Below are 19,385 nucleotides of genomic sequence, written 5' to 3'. Positions count from 1 at the left end.
TTAAACTCTGTACTTGGAAAATCACATACAATGTAGTTTGTTGTCTTTGGATTTGAATCACAAACAATATTTTTTTAGGCAGAGAGCCAAACATCTAGGCTTTCAAACACTTTTTTCAAACAAAAACCGCCTGATAAAGAATTATCAGCTTGTGGAATACTTAACTGTGCATGTGTTACCATAGTATACAAAATATAAGTGGGTTGTGCTTGTTACAGTGTTATTTAAGTCCTTTTAAGGCAAGTAATTCAACTTAGTAGCCATTTTTGAAAAATCACTTCCATGGTTTCCGCTACATCCGTTCTTCCATGGCGGGGCGCCACACTAAAATTCATCCTTCTCATTTAAAATGTTCAGTTGGCTTTGTTAAATAGCCAAATAGAAGGTATGTGAATTATAACAGCGCAGCCTTTTCTGTAACCGTAGTAGTGCTTTGCATTATTTGTTTAACCCTTTAAAGTGACATGCTGACTGACAGGTGCGTGAGGCGTGACCTTTGCATGACCTTTATAGGTAAAGGTCTCTGGCTCTGCATACAATGACTTTATCTTGCTGGAGTTTATAACTTTACTTCAGGAGGCATTAATGTCGCTCTGTAGGTCTATTGGAGACATTCATAAATATTACTAGCAAATGTAATAAATGTTGGAGACATACCCGTTACATAAACGCACTAAATCACACTTCAAAATCTGCACTTGAGCAGCGAATACTTGAGGGCGTGAAAGAAGTTTTGTGCACGAACAGAGGAAATCAGCGCACAAGCAAAGAGATTTGCATGCTCATATTACATAAATGCGATCTCGACTTGTAATACTGCACTCATGACATTTGTTTTTGAAATAAAGCCATAGGTAGTTGGTAGATCTGTGTATAAGGCCTGCCACCACAGCTGGAAAAAAATCCTAAAAGAAACATTGTCTTTGAAAGTGGATGCATCCACTGTTGGTTTAGAGCTAAAAATAAATAGTCAATATACTGATCTTGTTGTCCTTCTCACACTGTAGATTCGATATTAAACTGATTTAGTCTGGCAGAGTGAGTGAAGGAGACGGTGGGTTTATATGAAACTCAGCATGCACTTTTAGACATACAGCTTCTGGCGGGAATTCTTTTTCCATTTTTAGGTCATGTGTTGAAAAGGAACTTGCTGTTAAAATGCCAGCAAATAAGCATTAGCAATTAGCAGATTAAAAAGATAATGTTACATTACCTATTCCACTATGACGGTTATTCTCCGTCTCCTCCATTTTTAGCTCCATCTCTACCTCTAGGTCTCCTGCAGCTAGAACCTCTGGACGTGGACCCGGTTCTAGTTCTGGGGTAGAGCGAGGACTAGCTTCTTTCTTGTGTTCAGGTTCATATTCTGGTTTGGGTTCGGGTTCTGGCGTAGAGGTGGTGAATGGAGCTATCACATCAGCTCGATGCGTCACAGGTTCTTCAGCTAGGCTGCTACTGCTGGATCCTATAGCTGCTGCATCATCACCACTGGAGCTACTGCAGATGGACCTAGCTGGCTCTGAATCCTCAATGCTATGGCTCAGATCAGAGTCGTCAGCTGGAGTTGAGGCTCGGGGAGCTGGCTGCAGAGTCCTTTCAACTGACACTGTGATGTAGTGTTCCTGCACAGGTGCAGTAGGCAGGTAGGTGGAAATATCTGGCTCGGGTGTACTAGGTGGCGGTGTAGGTGGAGGTGCTGGAGCCTTCCGCTTCTTAAGCAGGTTATGTGAGGACGGAGAGCCAAGGTTTATCTAGAGATGGAGACAGTGGAAAATTGGAAATGTTAGAATTTTCTAGACATTTTCGAGAAGGTCGCTGGTTCAAGCCTTGGCTGTGTCAGTTGTCATTTCTGTGTGGAGTGGGTTTCCGCCGGGTACTCCGGTTTCCCCCACAAATCTAAAGACACCACATAGGTAACTTGGGTAAGCTAAATTGTCAGTAGTGTGTGCGTGAATGAGTGTGTATGGATGTTTCCCAGTGATGGGTTGCAGCTGGAAGGGCAGCCGCTGCGTAAAATATATGCTGGATAACTTGGTGGTTCATTCTGCTGTGGCGACCCCAGGGTAATAAAGAGACTAAGCGGGAAAAAAAAATGAATGAATGAGCACCAATACTGTACAGTTCCATGTAGAACCATGAAATCAAAAACAAGCTACCATATGTTGTAAATTAACAAGACTATGATGAATGTTCCTGAGTACATGTATGCTGAAATGTGGGTCAGAGGTGAGAAAAACATTGAACTAAATGATATTCACACTCTGTATGTTGAAGACAAAGGAAATGGGTCAGCACTGACAATTACAGCATTTGTTTAACATGTGCCTCTTTTGTAATTATTCATGTTGTGTTTTTTTTTTTTTTAAACTGACTGTTGCAGATTAATTGAGGCTGCTTCTGTGAAAACAGCAATGGTGACCATCAGTCAGCTAGTGTGTTGCTGCCACCCGCATCGAGTACCGTTCGTTGGTGAGCCTGAAGTATAAACGTGTTCTATTTAAAAAGTGTTCTTGGAGCTTCATATGATTCAGGGTTTCTGCAGGTTTTATCAAGCCATATTTAAGACTTTTTAAGACCATTTTAAGACTTTTATTAATGAAATTTTAGACTTATGCAGGACTAATCACTAATAATTGTTTCTAATGGCCAGGTTGGGCCAATGGAAATGTATTTATTATTATCATTTTTTGCTACCAAAAAAAACCTAATGTTATTATTTCTTAGCGACATACTTTACATTACACACAACATACTTTTTTTTAACATAATACTTCTTTTTTTATGACTAGTTTAACGTTGTTAAAAGTATATTTATTGTGGAGACAATTACGTAAATATTCAAAAATATATATTTGTTGGCTTTTGGTACAAATTGATTGACTATAACTTCTATTAAACCTAATTCCTTTCAGGTATAAAACCTTAAGTTTCATGCCTATTTGTAAATATTATGTCTACTCCCCCTTGCTTCTTTAAAGAGTTTTTGCATGAACAGAGTATAATGTAAAGGGATATATTGCACTGTTTTTATCATGAGGAACTGTGTAATCGTTTTTAGTTCTCTTTCCCTGGGAATTAGAGAATTTAATTCTGAGAAATTGCTGTAAACATGTCTAACAGCTAATGTAAATTATATCTCTTTGCAATAAAAAAACTTATATATAAACTTAAATAGAAAAAAGGTTTTAATAAGATGGATTGTTGGTGATTGAATGGATGCCAGCCCATTTTTTTTAGCTGTACTTAAAAATTAAGACCTGTTTAAAATATTTTTAATTCAATTCAATTCATGTTTATTAAGCGCTTTTACAAAATAGATTGTGTCAAAGCGGCTTAACATAGTTCTAGTAAAGTCTAGATTTCAGAGTTGAAGTTCAGTTCAGTTCAGCGTGGTTTAAATTTCAACGCTGAAAGTCCAAACACTGAAGAGCAAATCCATCGAAGCGCAGCTCCACAAGTCCCAATCCAAGCAAGCCAGTGGCAACAGTGGCAAGGAAAAAACTTCCCCAATTGACGAAGTGAAGGACAACATTTAAGACACACAACACAATATTTTAGTGAATTTAAGACTTTTTAAGGCCTAAAATAAAATTTTAAAGTCACATGGAATGTTTTGACACAATTTTTGCTAGACTTAGAGCTCTAGAATTTCATCTAAATTATCTTAATTTGTGAAGATAAACGTGCCTGCGTCTAAACAACATAAGTTTGAGTAATTAATGACAGATTTTTTTCCTTTTTTTGGCTGAACTACTGTAGTTCTTCATTGTATCTTTGAATTCAAGATCATTTGAGTCAAAATATATCAATTAGAAATGTTCACTTTAGGCCTTGTCAAATCAAAATGAAGTCTAAGCTACCATACTGTATGTCGTATGATATGTGTGCATGATACATGGACCCTGGTTTTTTCTGGCCCCATTACATGAAGATTTACTTTCACTGGTTAACAGTTCAAAGCCATTATGTGTTTTCTTTTCTTCCTCAAAGTCTTTAAATGCATTTAATGTACGCTTAAAAGGGACCCTTGATCTGTGTGTGTACCACAAACTTAACCTCTGACCTTTAATCCACAACAGAGAAGCACAATGTATGATTTCACTCCACCGGCATGTTGAGCACTTAATGTAGAGCAGAGGAGAGAAGGGACGGAAGGAGTCTTTAATTACAGCCTACGAAGCCCAGGGTCTTGCCGCGCTCACACAGAGCTGCTGCGTTGCGCTTAACAGCAGGCTGGATGCTCATTCATCTTCCTGCTCCTTTCCTAATATTAAGTGCTGCTTCAACTTTCCCCTACATAGAGCTTAGAGTGCTGAACACACAGGCTCACTGTGTGCTCCAGGTCCTTCTGAAGTACACGTGCACATGCATGTATGCAAGGACATGTTCATGTGTCATAGAAGAATGTTAGAAAACGTACACCTTTATGTAGCTACTACTAGTTTAAATAGTATGATTTCCCCTGCCACAATCGTATTCCTCTTTCTCAGGGCCTGATCAAAAGTCAACACAGGCTCGTTTTGGATATGTAACCCGGTCTACATTTCTGGAAAACCACAAATAGGTACCTGGAGCTACTTCTGGCTGCATTTTGTCTGTAAAATGAATGCTATGTGTCAACGCTATGTAAACAAACAGTGTGTCAGTTCATGTGTGATTTCACGGCCGCAAAAATGTAATTTCATTATACCATATTAACAATTTTAACACCATTTGGAGGTGTCTAGGTTGCTGAGCAACGTTTATAAAACAATAAATGTGCTGCAATGAAGGTTTTGTTTTCATTTCCCCTCAAAGAGAGTGTAGCTGAACTAATGTGTGGAATACAATGCACGCAACAGAAATATGTTTGTAAGCAACATTTTACCCAAGAGCTTTTCGCATCTGGAAATGGTGAAATCCGAAATCCTCTTGTCTTCTTTTTAAAAATACGCATTTCCAGTTGGTGTTGATTGTCCTGTCTCTACAGATTTGAAGTGTGTGATCAGTTTTCTTTGTTTGTTTATTCAACATAACAAACATTATGTTGAAAACTCATCAAGTGGCTTTCCCTGTAAACTATTCAGAACAATATAGACTTTTTAACACCTCTTATGTTGTTACCATTTGAAACAAAGTGTTAAGCACTTAAGGTTAACAAGAAATCTCGGAGCGAGTCATTCATAGTGAGTCACTTAATTCATTTAGAAATGAGCCGGTTTGAACGAATCTGAATGAACAACTCTTTGACAAAGAGAGAGATTTGCCGCCACCTATTGACCATTTTGATTTCAATGTATTTTAGCCAAATAAATGTAATATTTTTAAATATATGGAAAAATCAGATCATTCAAATAAATATAAATGTAAGGTTAATTATGACAGATAATAATAGATGATATTTAAAAGAGGCAGCATTTCAGTGTTAATAATGGGCTTTGGGCAAACATACCATTAAATGTTCCTTAAAATACTATACTATATGCTATGGTGTACAATAGAATATTGTAATAAATAGCATCTTATATAATTTTATAAAAATGTGTGTGCATGCAAATATGTACTTTAACACAGTTGTAAAATGCAGGGACAGTTTGAAAATGCACCTGGACAGAGCTTGAAATGGCCTTATTTGTGACTTTTAAAGGTGTAAGAGCCCTGTGTCTACTAAAATAACTCATCAGAGGTTACAGTATAGGTCACAATCAGCTCTTTATCCCTCAAAACACTGAAAACTTAAGTAAGTTTGATTAACCAATGAGATGTAATTAAATTAAATATATGAATTTAGTTTACTGAAGCATGTATTTACTTATTTATTACACACACTACTGAAAATAGCTGACCCCCGATAGTCAGTTTGCAGAAGAATTGTGTCTTCCTGAGCCTCACATACACTAGTAAACTTACACAGCTCTGTGATTGGCCAAAATGCTTAGTTTGACTTTTCAGTGATTGTCTACTCTTCCCTGTTGATGACCCCTGACCTACTTTTTGCTGAATCTTAATTTCACAATCTGAATTTATGGTTTTGAATTTTAGAATTTAGAATTTGACATTCTAAATTTCTTCATCTTGAAAATTTGAAACTGTATTTAAACAAACTGGATATCTGCAGTCTGTGAATTCAGAACACAAAAATCTGAAGTTTGAAAGCGCGTCTATAAAAAATTCAGCCTTGAAAAATTCAGTTGTCTTAAATTTCAGATGTTCAGTATTCAAGTTATGACATTCAAATTCAAATAAAAAAATTCTAATTCAAAAAATTTTTAACTGCATTTAAAAATTCTGATTTATTAAATTACAATTGTCAATAATTCAAATTAACACAATTCAAATTCAGATAGTTTTGGCATATTTTTAGCTCCATAGTCCCATAGAATGTGTCTTTGCGTCTGAAAATGCAAGACGCAGTGATCAGGATTGGTTTCGACATATTGTTGTTGTCATGTAAACTTGCTACCTTAAACAGAGTCTCGCAACACTAGTCCCTCCTTTGAGTTCTTCTAATTGGTCCACTGCTCTGGAACTGACAGTACGACAATTGAAATCTAAAAAATGCGGTGCTACAAAAGATGGTAGTGTATAACTCTCACGCATCTCACGTCAAACAATGGAAAATAGGATACTGTATCATCTTGTGCACACGTAGGTCAGTCTGTGAGTGAGTGAGTCCATTCTCTTTGCAAACACATAAAGTTGTTGTCCACTGCACCTGCTTTTATGGATGGACACAGTGTTAGCATTTTCATTAAAAGAGATTTTAGTTTTGAATCTTACTGAATCTTAAATTTAATACACAATTAACGTTTCTCTGTTGTTTTAGGAGAGGGCTGAGCTTAATCTTTGAAAGTTTAATATACAGTTTCCTAATTATAAAGTTTTATTATAGGTGGGTATAGATTAATTTTTCAAATCTAGATTAATCTCACTGTAATCTAGGAATTAATCTCGAATAAAATGGCTCATTTGAATTCTGTCGAAGGCATTCAGAATTTGTGTGCTACCCAAATAATGACTAAAAGTAAGTCTTTGAGAACATTAGACCAGGGGCTCATCTTCAGTTTCCAAAAAGCATCACGAACTGCTTGAGAAAATGTTCTACTATGATAATTGGTGATGAAAATAAATGATGTTCAATAAGATGTACTTGTGTTTATTAACTGTTTATTCAGTTAAACATGAATTTTGAACTGTAGGCCTCCATAAGCTCCAAACAGTGATTTTTGATTACCTTAATCTGACTAAAGTCATAACTGAACTAAACAGAAAAGGAATTAAGACGTAGAGTATTGCATATAATGCTGACATTATCGAAGTAAACACCGCAATCAAACTATTACCGTCATGTAGGACTTTTCACCATATTTTCCAACAAGATCCACACTCTGTCAGTAAAGGACCGCACACACACACGCACACACGCACGCACGCACGCACACATGCATGCACGCACACACACACACACACACACACACACACACACACACACACACACACACACACACAGACACACACACACACAAACACACACACACAAACAAACACACACATCGTGAAATGCGGAAGTTTTTTCTTTTTATTCGGCATGCGTTATAAAATTCCATAACACTCTCACCAGTCCTTACTCCTTATTTGCGTCTAATTACCCCAGTTTGTCACGGGGGCATGAATGAAATATTCATGAGTGAATGTCAAACTGCCGAACTGCACTTAAAGTGACCAAAAAATACAGGAAACTCTTACATGAAAGCACTTCACGTAAACACCTTAATTATATTATTGTCTATTAAGGCAAATAACTTGATTACAGATGTCCATGTAAGCGTAGTCAGAAATTTCTTCGACGTAAGTGAAAGATCCAGAAGGGCATCCTGCTGATTTGATTCAGAAGGGCACTTTTTTGTCAGACGGCTCACCGGTTTGACTTTCATTCACCGTCATTCATTTTAAAAAGCACCCGGTCCATTTTATTTGTATGTTTTACTGGAATGCATAAACTCTACTTGTGCCTGACAGTTAGATGTGGAGCTAACATTAATCATATTCACTGTAGTGAACTGTATCCATGTTAGCACGTCTGATGTGGTAATTTCACAGTAGGAATACACACAGGTTCGAAGACTCGTTCTCGCACCCTACAGTGCAATTTGGCCAGGTATACATCCGTGCTAAAATATGAAGGTGAAAGTCATCATAGCTGGTGTAGAACAGACCCAGCTCCCAACTCAACTTTGAGAATAGATTAACTATAACTATGGAAGTAATTTTTACCCATTTTCAACATTCTTCAGAATATCTTCTTTTGTGTCAGAACTCAAACATGTGTCTGCAGAGAATGAATAAATTTTTTAGGGGTGAATTATACCTTTAATTTGGGATCGAGCACTTATCAAAGTTCTGAATAAAAATGTCAGACCCAACAGAATCACTCATGATAATCCCAAACCTTATAAAACAAATACAACATAACTTTTTTTACTTCTCATTAAATCTGAGGTGATTCCACAGTTTCCATGACTGAACTGTATCACCATGCTCTTTGTCTCCTGTAATCTTTATTTCAATATTTTAGCCTCTCACATGCGAATGTTAATTATTAAGATTTATATAGATATATGTATCAAACCTCGGGACCCTCCCCTCTTAATCCTGAGGAATTTTGGGCCTGTGATGAATTTTCAGAGGTCGCCCGCTAAACCCTGAAGTATTTAATTACTCTGTCCTGTGCTCTGGTCATGAGCTGGAACATTCAATTTAACCCGTCTTTATGGTGGGACCACACACAGTTCATCGTGCACACACACACACACACACACACACACACACACACACACGCACACACACACACACACACTTGAAAACGTACTGTATTGCATCTATCTATCTATCTATCTATCTATCTATCTATCTATCCATCCATCCATCCATCCATCCATCCATCCATCCATCCATCCATCCATCCATCCATCCATCTATCTATCTATCTACTTATTTATTTGTTTATTAATTAAAGGATAAGAAACTTAAACAGTCAAGTGACATTGCCAACCCTGACTCATTCTGAAAATGTACCCCTGTATACATTTCTAGAGAGCGGCAAATACGTCCCACAAGGTATGTTTTTTGACGTTTTTGTTTTCGTGAATCCACCAGAGGACACTTTGTATGCATTTTGAGATCTCAAATTTCTCTCCAGAGTGCCTGATGTTCTTACGTAAATCCATCAGACGCTGTTGTCGACTGACTGAATGATCGACTGACCCACCCTCCTCCTTCCCTAAACCAAAGCGATAGTGTTTTTAAAAGCACCAATTGACCCGCCCACCCACTTCCCTAAACCCAAGCGACAGTGTTTTAAAAGGCAATCCAGAAAAAGAAAAGCCCTCACTGCAGCCTGATTTTTACCACGTTTACCACATTCTTACTCTGCTATTTACTTGTTTATTTTATTTTTTGTCCTTTTGTCTTACATGCTTTCTAGAACCGCTCTTCGTCAGACTCAAACCATCATCGCGTCAACTCCGCTCCAGGTCACAAGTCCACCAACGTACATGGGAAGCCACAGGAAAAATGGGTACCTACGGAAAAGCCATCCACATGCAGGTAAGCATGAAAAGGAACGGCGTCATACCACCCCGTAGCACTCGTTTTAAAGATGAGTTGTAGCCATACGTAGCTCTGGCTACATAATTCAAAGTCCCCAGAAATATATAAAGGGGTACGTTTTCACAATGAGTCTGTGTTGGATATTTCTATTTCAGTAGCAAGTTTTTTTTTAGAAGTATGAATTGGGACCAGTCAGTTTTCAGGGTGAGAAGTGTTTGTTGCTGTACTGTTTTAGGGATCATTGATTTTTATTTTCTTTTTTATTGACAAAAGCTATTCATTTGACAATTAACATAAAAGAGGTCATTTTACATACAGTAAATCATAGGGCTGGGCGATATTGCAAAAAATATTCATTCGATATCGAGAATTATTGAATATTTTTTAACAATACAATTATGAATATCAGGATTTTTTTATTTAACCACTTTATTTTAATTTACCAACATTACTAAGTCAAAACCAAAATACAAAACCAAAAATATTTAAACAAAAAATCTCATCTCTTTATAATAAAATAAACATTAGTGTTAAAGAGACTTTAATGTCTTTAATGTGTTTAAAATGTTACAAAGTGTGTGCAATGGTAAAGCGTAAATGCTGAACAATCAAAACAAACTGTCAGGTGTGAATAATAATGAAAAACTCTTTTAGATGGGGATCTAGTGGCTGGGATGCACAAAAAAAGAAACCAAAAAGCCACTCTGGCGCTATCCTTACATCATTTTTTTTAACAATCTCTATTCACTGCTGCTATACGGCACTCATTTTCACGTGTTGTTATTCTAATCTGAAGAGACGCGCTTGTGGATTCTTTGACCATTTACAATGGACTTTGCACTCGCGCTACCCTGGCGTCTCTCATAAACAAGGTGACCATCAAGTGTTTTCTCAGAGGATGACAAACGGACAAATCATTGCTCCAGCTCCAATGTAGGTTTATGGAGAAAAGTGAAAAGCACTGCAGTGTTTGGATGCATTGTGTTTGTCTGAGGTAATTAGTCTACCGTTATTACTGAAATGTGTATATTCCATACAAAGTGTGAAGCAGATTGGTTAGTTCTGCTTACATGAATCGCGGTGCGCTTGTGGCATTTGGAAAAGTTCAGATGTTTTCAACTAGGTACGGCTGAAAAACGCACATGGTTCACGTGCGGGCCGCTTGCACAACATGTGCGCATCGCGCATCACGTCGTGCACCTCCATTGGAAATGACAAACTGACACCCTAAGCTTATTGGCATTGCTTCTAAAGCGCACGCTCAGCAGCCACATTTTAATAAGACTATAACGCTTCATGGCATTTGGTCAATAAATATCTATACCCATTTTATCGCCCAGCCCTAGTAAATCAGATATAGGATGCTTAATTTTCATCAAGTCATGGCGTTCATCTCATTTTTGCATATCTCAACTTAACGTATTTTGTTCTAAATTTGCTGTTATTTTTGTTTTTCATGCTCTTACATGAAAAGCAACAAGAACCAAAAACATGTAAATACGAATAATAAAAAAAAAATTCTTAAACTATACGGACTCTTAATCCTCAAAACAAACCTAAACAAACATCCATAAAGAGGTTTTATGGCAAAAAGGGGTCATTTACACAAAACAAAGTCTCCTTCCTTTAGAACTTAGAGAAAGAGAGTTGTGCTGTAAACAGTGTGGTCTCGCATCAGTGCCACGCTTCTTTGTTGGGACCGTTTTATTTTTATCGGCCCATTCCAGGTCACATTTAGACCTCCACAGTGTTGCCTAATCAGTCATAAATCCAGCCACCGCTGAGAAAAGCCCAGAAAACACATCTAAGAGACTAGCATGTCAGTCAACATTACAGGGGCACAGAGTCAGATCTGTTTAGGAAGGAGGAGGGATGTGGGAGCAAGAAACCGCTTTGTGGCCTTTCTAGATTTTTCCAATGTGTAACTGTTAGTAGTCTTTGCAAAAAGGCTAAATGGTGTGACAATAGCCAGAAGGTATCAATGACTGTCATCACCTTCTATAAACTTTTTAGTGTCCTAGTTTTTAGCAAAATAGCGTTATTTTAGGAAAAATACAACATGATGTTAGCCGATTCGAATGGCCGTTATCAGCAGGGATGGGAAGTATTTATGATATAAGTATTTCAAATATGTATTTTAAATACAAAACAGTATTTTGTAATTTGTATTTGATAGGCTTGATGAAAATAGCTGAATATTTTGTGTGAAAATACTTTAGTGTCTTGTATTTTTAAAATACTTTAAAATACTTTGTAATGTCTACATGATGACTTCATAAAAATGTGGCCTTTATTAGTGGGGTTTTCTCAGTTATTTGTAGGCCCACACGGAATCTGCACGCGCAGAATTCCGCAGATTTTCTGCAGATTTTTAGCCTATCATTAATTCTGTTTATTTACTTGAGTAAATGTGTGTAAATCTATATTTATTCAGTTTTTAAATTAATTACAGTAATGTTATTGACTAATATGAAAATGTTCATCTGATAAATGTACAATGCAGTTTGTAAAGTAATATTTTCTGTCTTTTAGTAGATATATTATATGGGAGACTTGCTTTGTTTATCAAATAAAGTGGATCTAATTGGATTTGCATTGTAAACATTAAATAAAAGTTAAAAATATATTATTTTTTTATTTCACATAATAAGGTTTTAGTTATGATACTCCCAAAAATAATTCCGCAGAAATCCGCAGATTTTCACCAAAATTCTCTGCAGAAATAGCAAAAAACGTTCGCAGATTCCGTCTGGCCCTAGTTATTTGCCAAGACTTGAGATCAGGTTAAAAAAATAGATTGATATTAATGAAGTTGATCAGTAATTGGAGTATGGATGGAAATTATGCATCACATAAAAAAGAAAGTAGCAGACAAATAGCAGGGGTAGATTTGGAAGCAGGTCAAAATACAGGAAAATAAGACAACATCTTACAACATCATACCAGTAATACTTCATTGGCTGTTTCTAATGCCAGTAGCTGATCTGCAGGTGCTCTTTATAGTTAATTACAAACTTTTACATAGTTAATTAGTATGAGACAAAAATAATAAATAATAGTCTACTGGTCAGAAACTCCCATGTTTTTTTAGATATCGTGTTTTATATTTGTGTTTTGAAGAGTTCAATTGCAAAAAACTTTATGGAAATTGGAAATTTTAGCAGTTTTCAGAAAAACGTGACTTTACATCGAGTATTAAAGATTTCAATAGCAAAAAATGGTGAAAAATAAGACTTTTTTTAAAGAGATGGTGGCAATTTTCTCAATCGAGAGATATAGTATTAAATTCCTTAAAATCTGCATTAAATGTTTTTTTACAGTGGTTAAAGAGATCATCTTCAAGACAGGAATTTCTAAAAATACTGATCGCTCCTTTTTAATGAATGAGTTAATGAACAGGATTTTAAGTTCAGTGTTTTTGTATACACTGTAAAAAAATAAACATTATTTTGCAGGCAATTGTCTGTATTTTTTTACAGAATTTTTCAGTTTTTTCATTATACAGTGAAACACCTGTTATTCTGTAATAAAAAATTCTAACCTTAAATTTACAGTTATTGCTTAATTTGGTATTCCGTTATTTTTCTGATTTTTAAAAGAAATTTTATGTATTTTTAGAGAGTAACACATAATTTTATGTTAATATTTACAGATTATTCCTGTAAAAATAAGGAAACAAAAATTCAGTCAAATTGTTTTTAGTGAAGATAATAGACATATGATTAATATGTGGGTAATAAAGTCAAATAATAGCCTATTGTTTGTAGGCTGCATATAATGCATGCACTGTAAACTATCAAATGTTTATTTTACTACTCTAACCATGTTGCTATGCGAACTGTCATGATCACCAGTGATCTACAAACTGTGGCTGTGGCTGTGGATCGCTGGAAAACTTCACTCATTACTTTAACGAACTACAACTCCCAGCATGCACCTCGCACACCCAGGTTCCTAATTCTGACTGATTACACACACACTCAGAAGCTCGTTATAGACTGATTTCAAGGACTCAGCACACACAGACACATCGTTTCTGAGTCTTAAACTGTTTAGTGAGCATTACGATGCGGTTTTCCCTTACCTTGCCATGTTTGACTCCTTTACTTTGTTATTTTGTTTGTTTATGCTTGTCTGTGCACCTGTTTGTTCCTGATTCAACCTTTAATTGCAAGATGAGTTTATTAATAAACTGCTATTTGACTTTCAACTTTGTTGTACAGGCGTCCTCTCATGACACTAACCTTGTTTTTGTTGTTAAACTATGACCAAATGTGTTATTTGTAAAAAAGAAATAAAAACTTAGTTAGATAACAGTTTTGTATTTTCCCAAGAAAATTGTTTTGGAGTTTAACCTACATAAATACATCCTTAAAATATTTGTTAAACTATATTATAGTTTATAGTTATATTTACAGTGTTTTATGACAACAGCAATTATTTGTACCTAAGCTTTTTCCAATCATTCTTGAAAAGTTTTTCTTTTCCAGTTTTAAAGGTATGTTAAAAGGGGAAAATTTTATGGAATATTTAGAGATTTCACGCATAATTATATAAGTTAATCTGTATAATTACATAAATAACCTGCATAATTACAGTAATTATCCTTATAATCACATTAATTATCTGTATAATTACAGTAATAACCTGATTAATTACAGTAATAATTTGTAAAATGACAGTAATAATCTGTGTAATTGCAGTAATAATTAGAAAAATGGCAGTAATTACCTATACAATTACAGTTAAAATCTGTAAAATTACAGTAATAACTTGTAATTATGGAACAAGAAATTACTGTTTTTTTTACAGATTATCTACTTTTTTAATCTCATAGTTTTTTTTCCTGTAATTGTTTGGCGCCTCACCTAAACTAAGAAATACAAACATCCATATGAAGGCACTAATGGGGGGATAGTGACCTAAAATGAAAGCTAATTCAAAGAACTATTAGTCATATATATTAGTTATATATTTACATGTGTGTAATTGCTCACACCTGCGATGTTGGTGGTAGAGTCTGTGTGGGAGCTGGTGGGGGTGCTGGAGCTCTGCGTTTCTTTAATTCCACTTTCGGGGACATCTTGGAGATGTTCATCACAGACTGAGACTGACCCAGAGTGCTGGGACGGGCCTCCACACATGGACCACTTGCCACCACAGACATACCCTGAGCATAAAAATCAAAGAAATACACTTTAATAGATACACACATACACATTTCAGAACATATTTAACACAATAGATGATTGTGTTTGCAGCCAGATTGATTGGAATTGATTAAACTTCATTGTGCAGAATACAAGTAACAGAGATAAAAATCACACCAGTGCAAATAGCAGTATGTCTGTATATAAGCAAAAGCATGGGGTGGAGTAAGGAAAGATACATTTAATGCAAATTAAAATGTGTACAAACACAGAAAGAAAAAGAAACAATGTAATTAATTATATGCAAAGAAAGTTGTAGAAAGATTACTGTTAGATCGAACAGAATAAGAAACAAATTAACCGAATACAAAATTGACCATGGCATTTGAATTGGCTTTAGGAGACAGTAATTCTACAATTTAGCCCTCAAGGGTGGAAGGTAAGAAAGAAAGTGACTGTTAATACAGAGCTGCAGACATGAAAATGATGCCTTTTAAAGGGCAGCAGGTTTAACAGAGGACAGCAAATCAATAACATTTGGGCCGGAAATGTCATGACCTGTGGGTTGAGACTTCTGAGAGCTTTACCCTGGCCATGACCCTAATTTTACACACCATAAAACAGCTGCCCAGAGTGAACGGTTACCAGGAAAGGACTTTAATAGCTTAAGGAATAAATCACAATGTAATTATCAATGCCTAATCTGCATGAGTATATTTTCAATATTTTCAAATCAGGCCTCCAGAAACGTATATAGAGGCACGTTTTCAGAATGAGCCTGGGTTGCAGTATGTGCTGGCATTTTTGCATTAAATAGTTATGAAAGTTCACAAACATTTACATTTTCTGGCATTTGCATGCAAAATCTCCTTGTTAATTTAAGCTTTTTATTGCACTTTTCAACAAAACAAGCCAATTATTCAGGTTTTTCAAGACTTGAACTCCTAAAAGCCAAATTCCAGCACTTTAATCAACTTGTGTGAACCCTGCTAACAGTTCCTTCGTATAATTAGCACTTCTTGTGTGTATTGCCTTTTCTTGTTAAATTGTTGAATGCCTCCTCAATTGTTAATCTCTTTGGACAGAAGTGTCTGCTAAATGTAAATGTTGTTTGAATGGCCCTACATACAACTACTGGTTGAATCAAATAAATGAGGATAGGATTTGACTTGAATGGGTGGCATAAACTACAAAATGTACTACGGAAGAGAAATACACTTACTGTACTATCACAATCACACACAGAGATTTGATATGGACACTGGCAAAATTACTTTATGATAAAACCAAGACCTGGCAAACAATGCTAGTGAATGAGAGAGTGATAGTATACAGTCTTGCAGCTTGACTTGATGACAAACACAGACATATGATCCAAACTAGACACATAAACACCTACACAAACAAACAGTAACATCTGGAACGAGCAGAGAGACAAAATAATCACAGGCCTCATATCATGGTCACTATCATGACTGATTTCATTATACTACTCAACCTCCTTGCAAAAGTTCAGCACTCTCTCTCTCTCTCTCTCTCTCTCTCTCTCTCTCTCTCTCTTTCATTTTTTTCCCTCACCCCTCTCTGCCCTTAGAACGGAATGTTCAAAGTGGGAATGGCTATTAGTGTGTTATATAACCAGAAATCAGTTACTGCGACGTGTTGAAAATGGGCCTTGGCTCTGTCTGTGATGATAATGTAAATAGCATGCACCTGAGCTTGGGTAATTACATGCGGAAGGCACTGAGATTTGGAAACAGCTCGCTGTGAAAAAGGCTGTTTGGCATGGTAAAATGGTTTTAAAAAATTGTATTCATTCTTTTATCCTAGCCAAAATAAAACAATTGTAAAAAATATTATCAAACATACTGTGAAAATTTCCTTGCTCTGTTAAACATAATTTGGGAAATATATATAAAAAAAAAAAAATTCAAAGGGGGCTAATAATTCTGACTTCAACTGTGTATGTGTGTGTTTATATATATATATATATATATATATATATATATATATATATATATATATATATATATATATATATATATATATATATATATATATATATATATATGTTTGTGTGTGTGTGTGTGTGTGTGTGTGTGTGTGTATGTTTTGACTGTCTACAGAACAAACCATCGTTATACAATAACTTGCCTAATTACCCTAACCTGCCTAGTTAATTAACCTAGCTCACCTTTAAATGTCACTTTAAGCTGTATAGAAGTGTCTTGAAAAATATCTAGTAAAATATAATTTACTGTCATCATGGCAAAGATAAAATAAATCAGTTATTAGAAATGAGTTATTAAAACTATTATGTTTAAAAATATTCTCTCCGTTAGACAGAAATTGTGGGAAAATTGTGGGAAAATAGTGGAAAAAAACTAATACATACATACAGGGCTTGGCTAACATTTTTAATCACCAGCCACGGTGGCTAGTAGTTTTCCAACATTACTAGCCACTTGCCATTTTCACTAGTCACAATTTTATGTTATGTCCACATGCCTCCTTGTTAATTTTAACTTTTTTTTTTATTTCACATGACTCTTTAGGGCTCAACACTAAGGATTTAAAATTTTTTCTCTGGCCCAAACTAATAAAAACTTGCCACAAATGTTATATAAAGTGTAAAAACAAGCTAAATATAGCTGTATACATGCACTTTTTGTTCAACAAAAATATTCTTTAAAAAAATTGACATTTAATTTTTTTTTTCTCATTTATCTAAACTATACACAGTAGTCTGTTCAGGCTAAAGGTTCCAGATCATCAGGTAACTATGGATAAACAGAGAGTTATCTCCTATTAAAGCAATGCTATTGTAAAAGATGATAATTTAACCATCTTAACAAAAATAACTGCAAGCAAAAGAAAGCAGGTGAAAAACATTCTGTTTGCAATAGTGAAAGGATGATCACGTGCAAACGGTTAACGTTAGGCCTAGTAATAATCTGGTCAAAGAATGGTAAAAGCGAAAGGGGCAACAGCTGCTACATACAAAAAATCTGGAGACTCTGCATGAGCACGGCTTTTTCCAATCTATCTCAAAGAGAAACGATCACACAAGTTGCGTTTCCAGGCACGGTTGTTTTGCGCAAAGGAAACAAGAGGTTTTAAGCACTCACTCACATCACATCAGCTGTGCCTTACTTACAACTTCAGTGAGGGAGGATAGCCTGTGTCTCACCGTGCGCCTGATCATACTCTAGTTCGGTATTCACCGGCTTTCTTTTGCTCTCGCAAACAGTAGCACTGGCTTCTTGATTCTAAGAGTACATTTGCACGCATATTGACAAACTTTCTTAAACTAAAATTATAATCTTTAGGCAAGAGGCAGCTCTGGCATTTAAAAAAAAAAATTTTAACCAGCCAAAGTGGCTGGTGGGAGTGGCAGTCAAACTCGCCACAGCTGAAATCTACCTGCATTTGGACGGTTGGCGGGTGTTAATGTCAATCCCTGAATATATATATATATATATATATATATATATATATATATATATATATATATATATATATATATATATATAAATTTCAACTTCATTTACAAAGAACACTTATTTGAATCACATTTATTATTGCACATTTAATGTTGCATAAAACATATGCTGGAATAGCTGGCGGTTCATTCTGCTGTGGTGATCCCTGATAAACAAGGGACAAAGCCAATTGAATGAATGAATGAATTATTTTCTGAACACATTTGTATTCTTCAAATTCACACATCAAATTCTGATTGTTTGTTTTTTGTTCATGCTATCATTTACTTATCTTACTAATCTTAATTATCATCCTTTTTTAAAAATAATCTATTACTTATTTTTACATTGTTATCCTTTTCCCAAATAGTTTCATGGACCCTTTAGCACTACTTTCTGAAACTCAGTGTCTCCTAAAAAAGCAGCTTAAAACCAGCAGAAAAAGATTTTGCTCAGATACAACTCATCCATCACAAAATCATTTATCTGAAATTGACTTGATGATACAAGCTATCAACTGTATAACAACTATGAACATGTTGATACAAAGTCTCAGCAATCTGGGTCAATGATCTAAGTGATTACTGACACCTTGTGGTGATAACTAAAACAAATACATTTCATATCTAAAACATACTTTTATTATTATTACTAGTCTGTCATTTAATTAAACAAATAGCTAGATACTACACATCCCTGCCAATAGATAGTATCCTTATGAAGGAAAGGAGGAGCTAGAGAGGACCTACTTTGAGCACATAAAACATCTGGTGACATGGTGCGAGGAGAGTGCTTTATCACTAAATGCTTTGAAAATTAAGGAACTAATTATTAGTCGGGAATGGCAGCCTATATATCATCCAGTTATTATTGAGGGTCAACACAATGAGATTGTAAACAGTTTTAAGTACTTAGGGATTATTTTAGATGGTAGTTTGGTGAACACTCAGACTACATCTAAAAGGCAACACAGAGACTCTTAAGGAAATTAAATCGTTTTAATGTTAGTAAAGGTATACTGCGGAAGGTTTATACAATTCTCACAAATAGTTCCACTCCAGTCATCCTCTTTTATAATGAATTTGAAAAGCTTTTTTTCTGGTAAACACAGCAAAAACATATTTTTAAGAAATCTTTTATCCAGTCTGCTATTACTATATTGAAT

The 19,385-nt window shown here is 35.3% G+C and overlaps 1 protein-coding gene across 5 annotated transcripts in view; it reads right to left on the bottom strand.

Annotated features, from left to right (window-relative positions):
- cobl (cordon-bleu WH2 repeat protein) overlaps positions 1–19,385 on the bottom strand; it is a 147,546-nt gene that overhangs the window by 35,636 nt on the left and 92,525 nt on the right. For all 5 annotated transcript variants that reach the window (XM_056474976.1, XM_056474974.1, XM_056474975.1 and 2 more), the window contains 2 exons: positions 14,588–14,758; positions 1,214–1,751 (listed from right to left, as the gene is read on the bottom strand). In XM_056474976.1, the coding sequence (XP_056330951.1) occupies positions 1,214–1,751; positions 14,588–14,758 (709 nt within the window). The remainder of the gene's footprint in view (positions 1–1,213; positions 1,752–14,587; positions 14,759–19,385) is intronic.

This window comes from Danio aesculapii, chromosome 16 (assembly GCF_903798145.1).
Source record: "Danio aesculapii chromosome 16, fDanAes4.1, whole genome shotgun sequence".
Classification (NCBI taxonomy): Eukaryota; Metazoa; Chordata; class Actinopteri; order Cypriniformes; family Danionidae; genus Danio; species Danio aesculapii.
The sequence above is the reverse complement of the archived record's forward strand: the minus strand, read 5'-3'. Positions and strand labels throughout refer to the sequence as shown.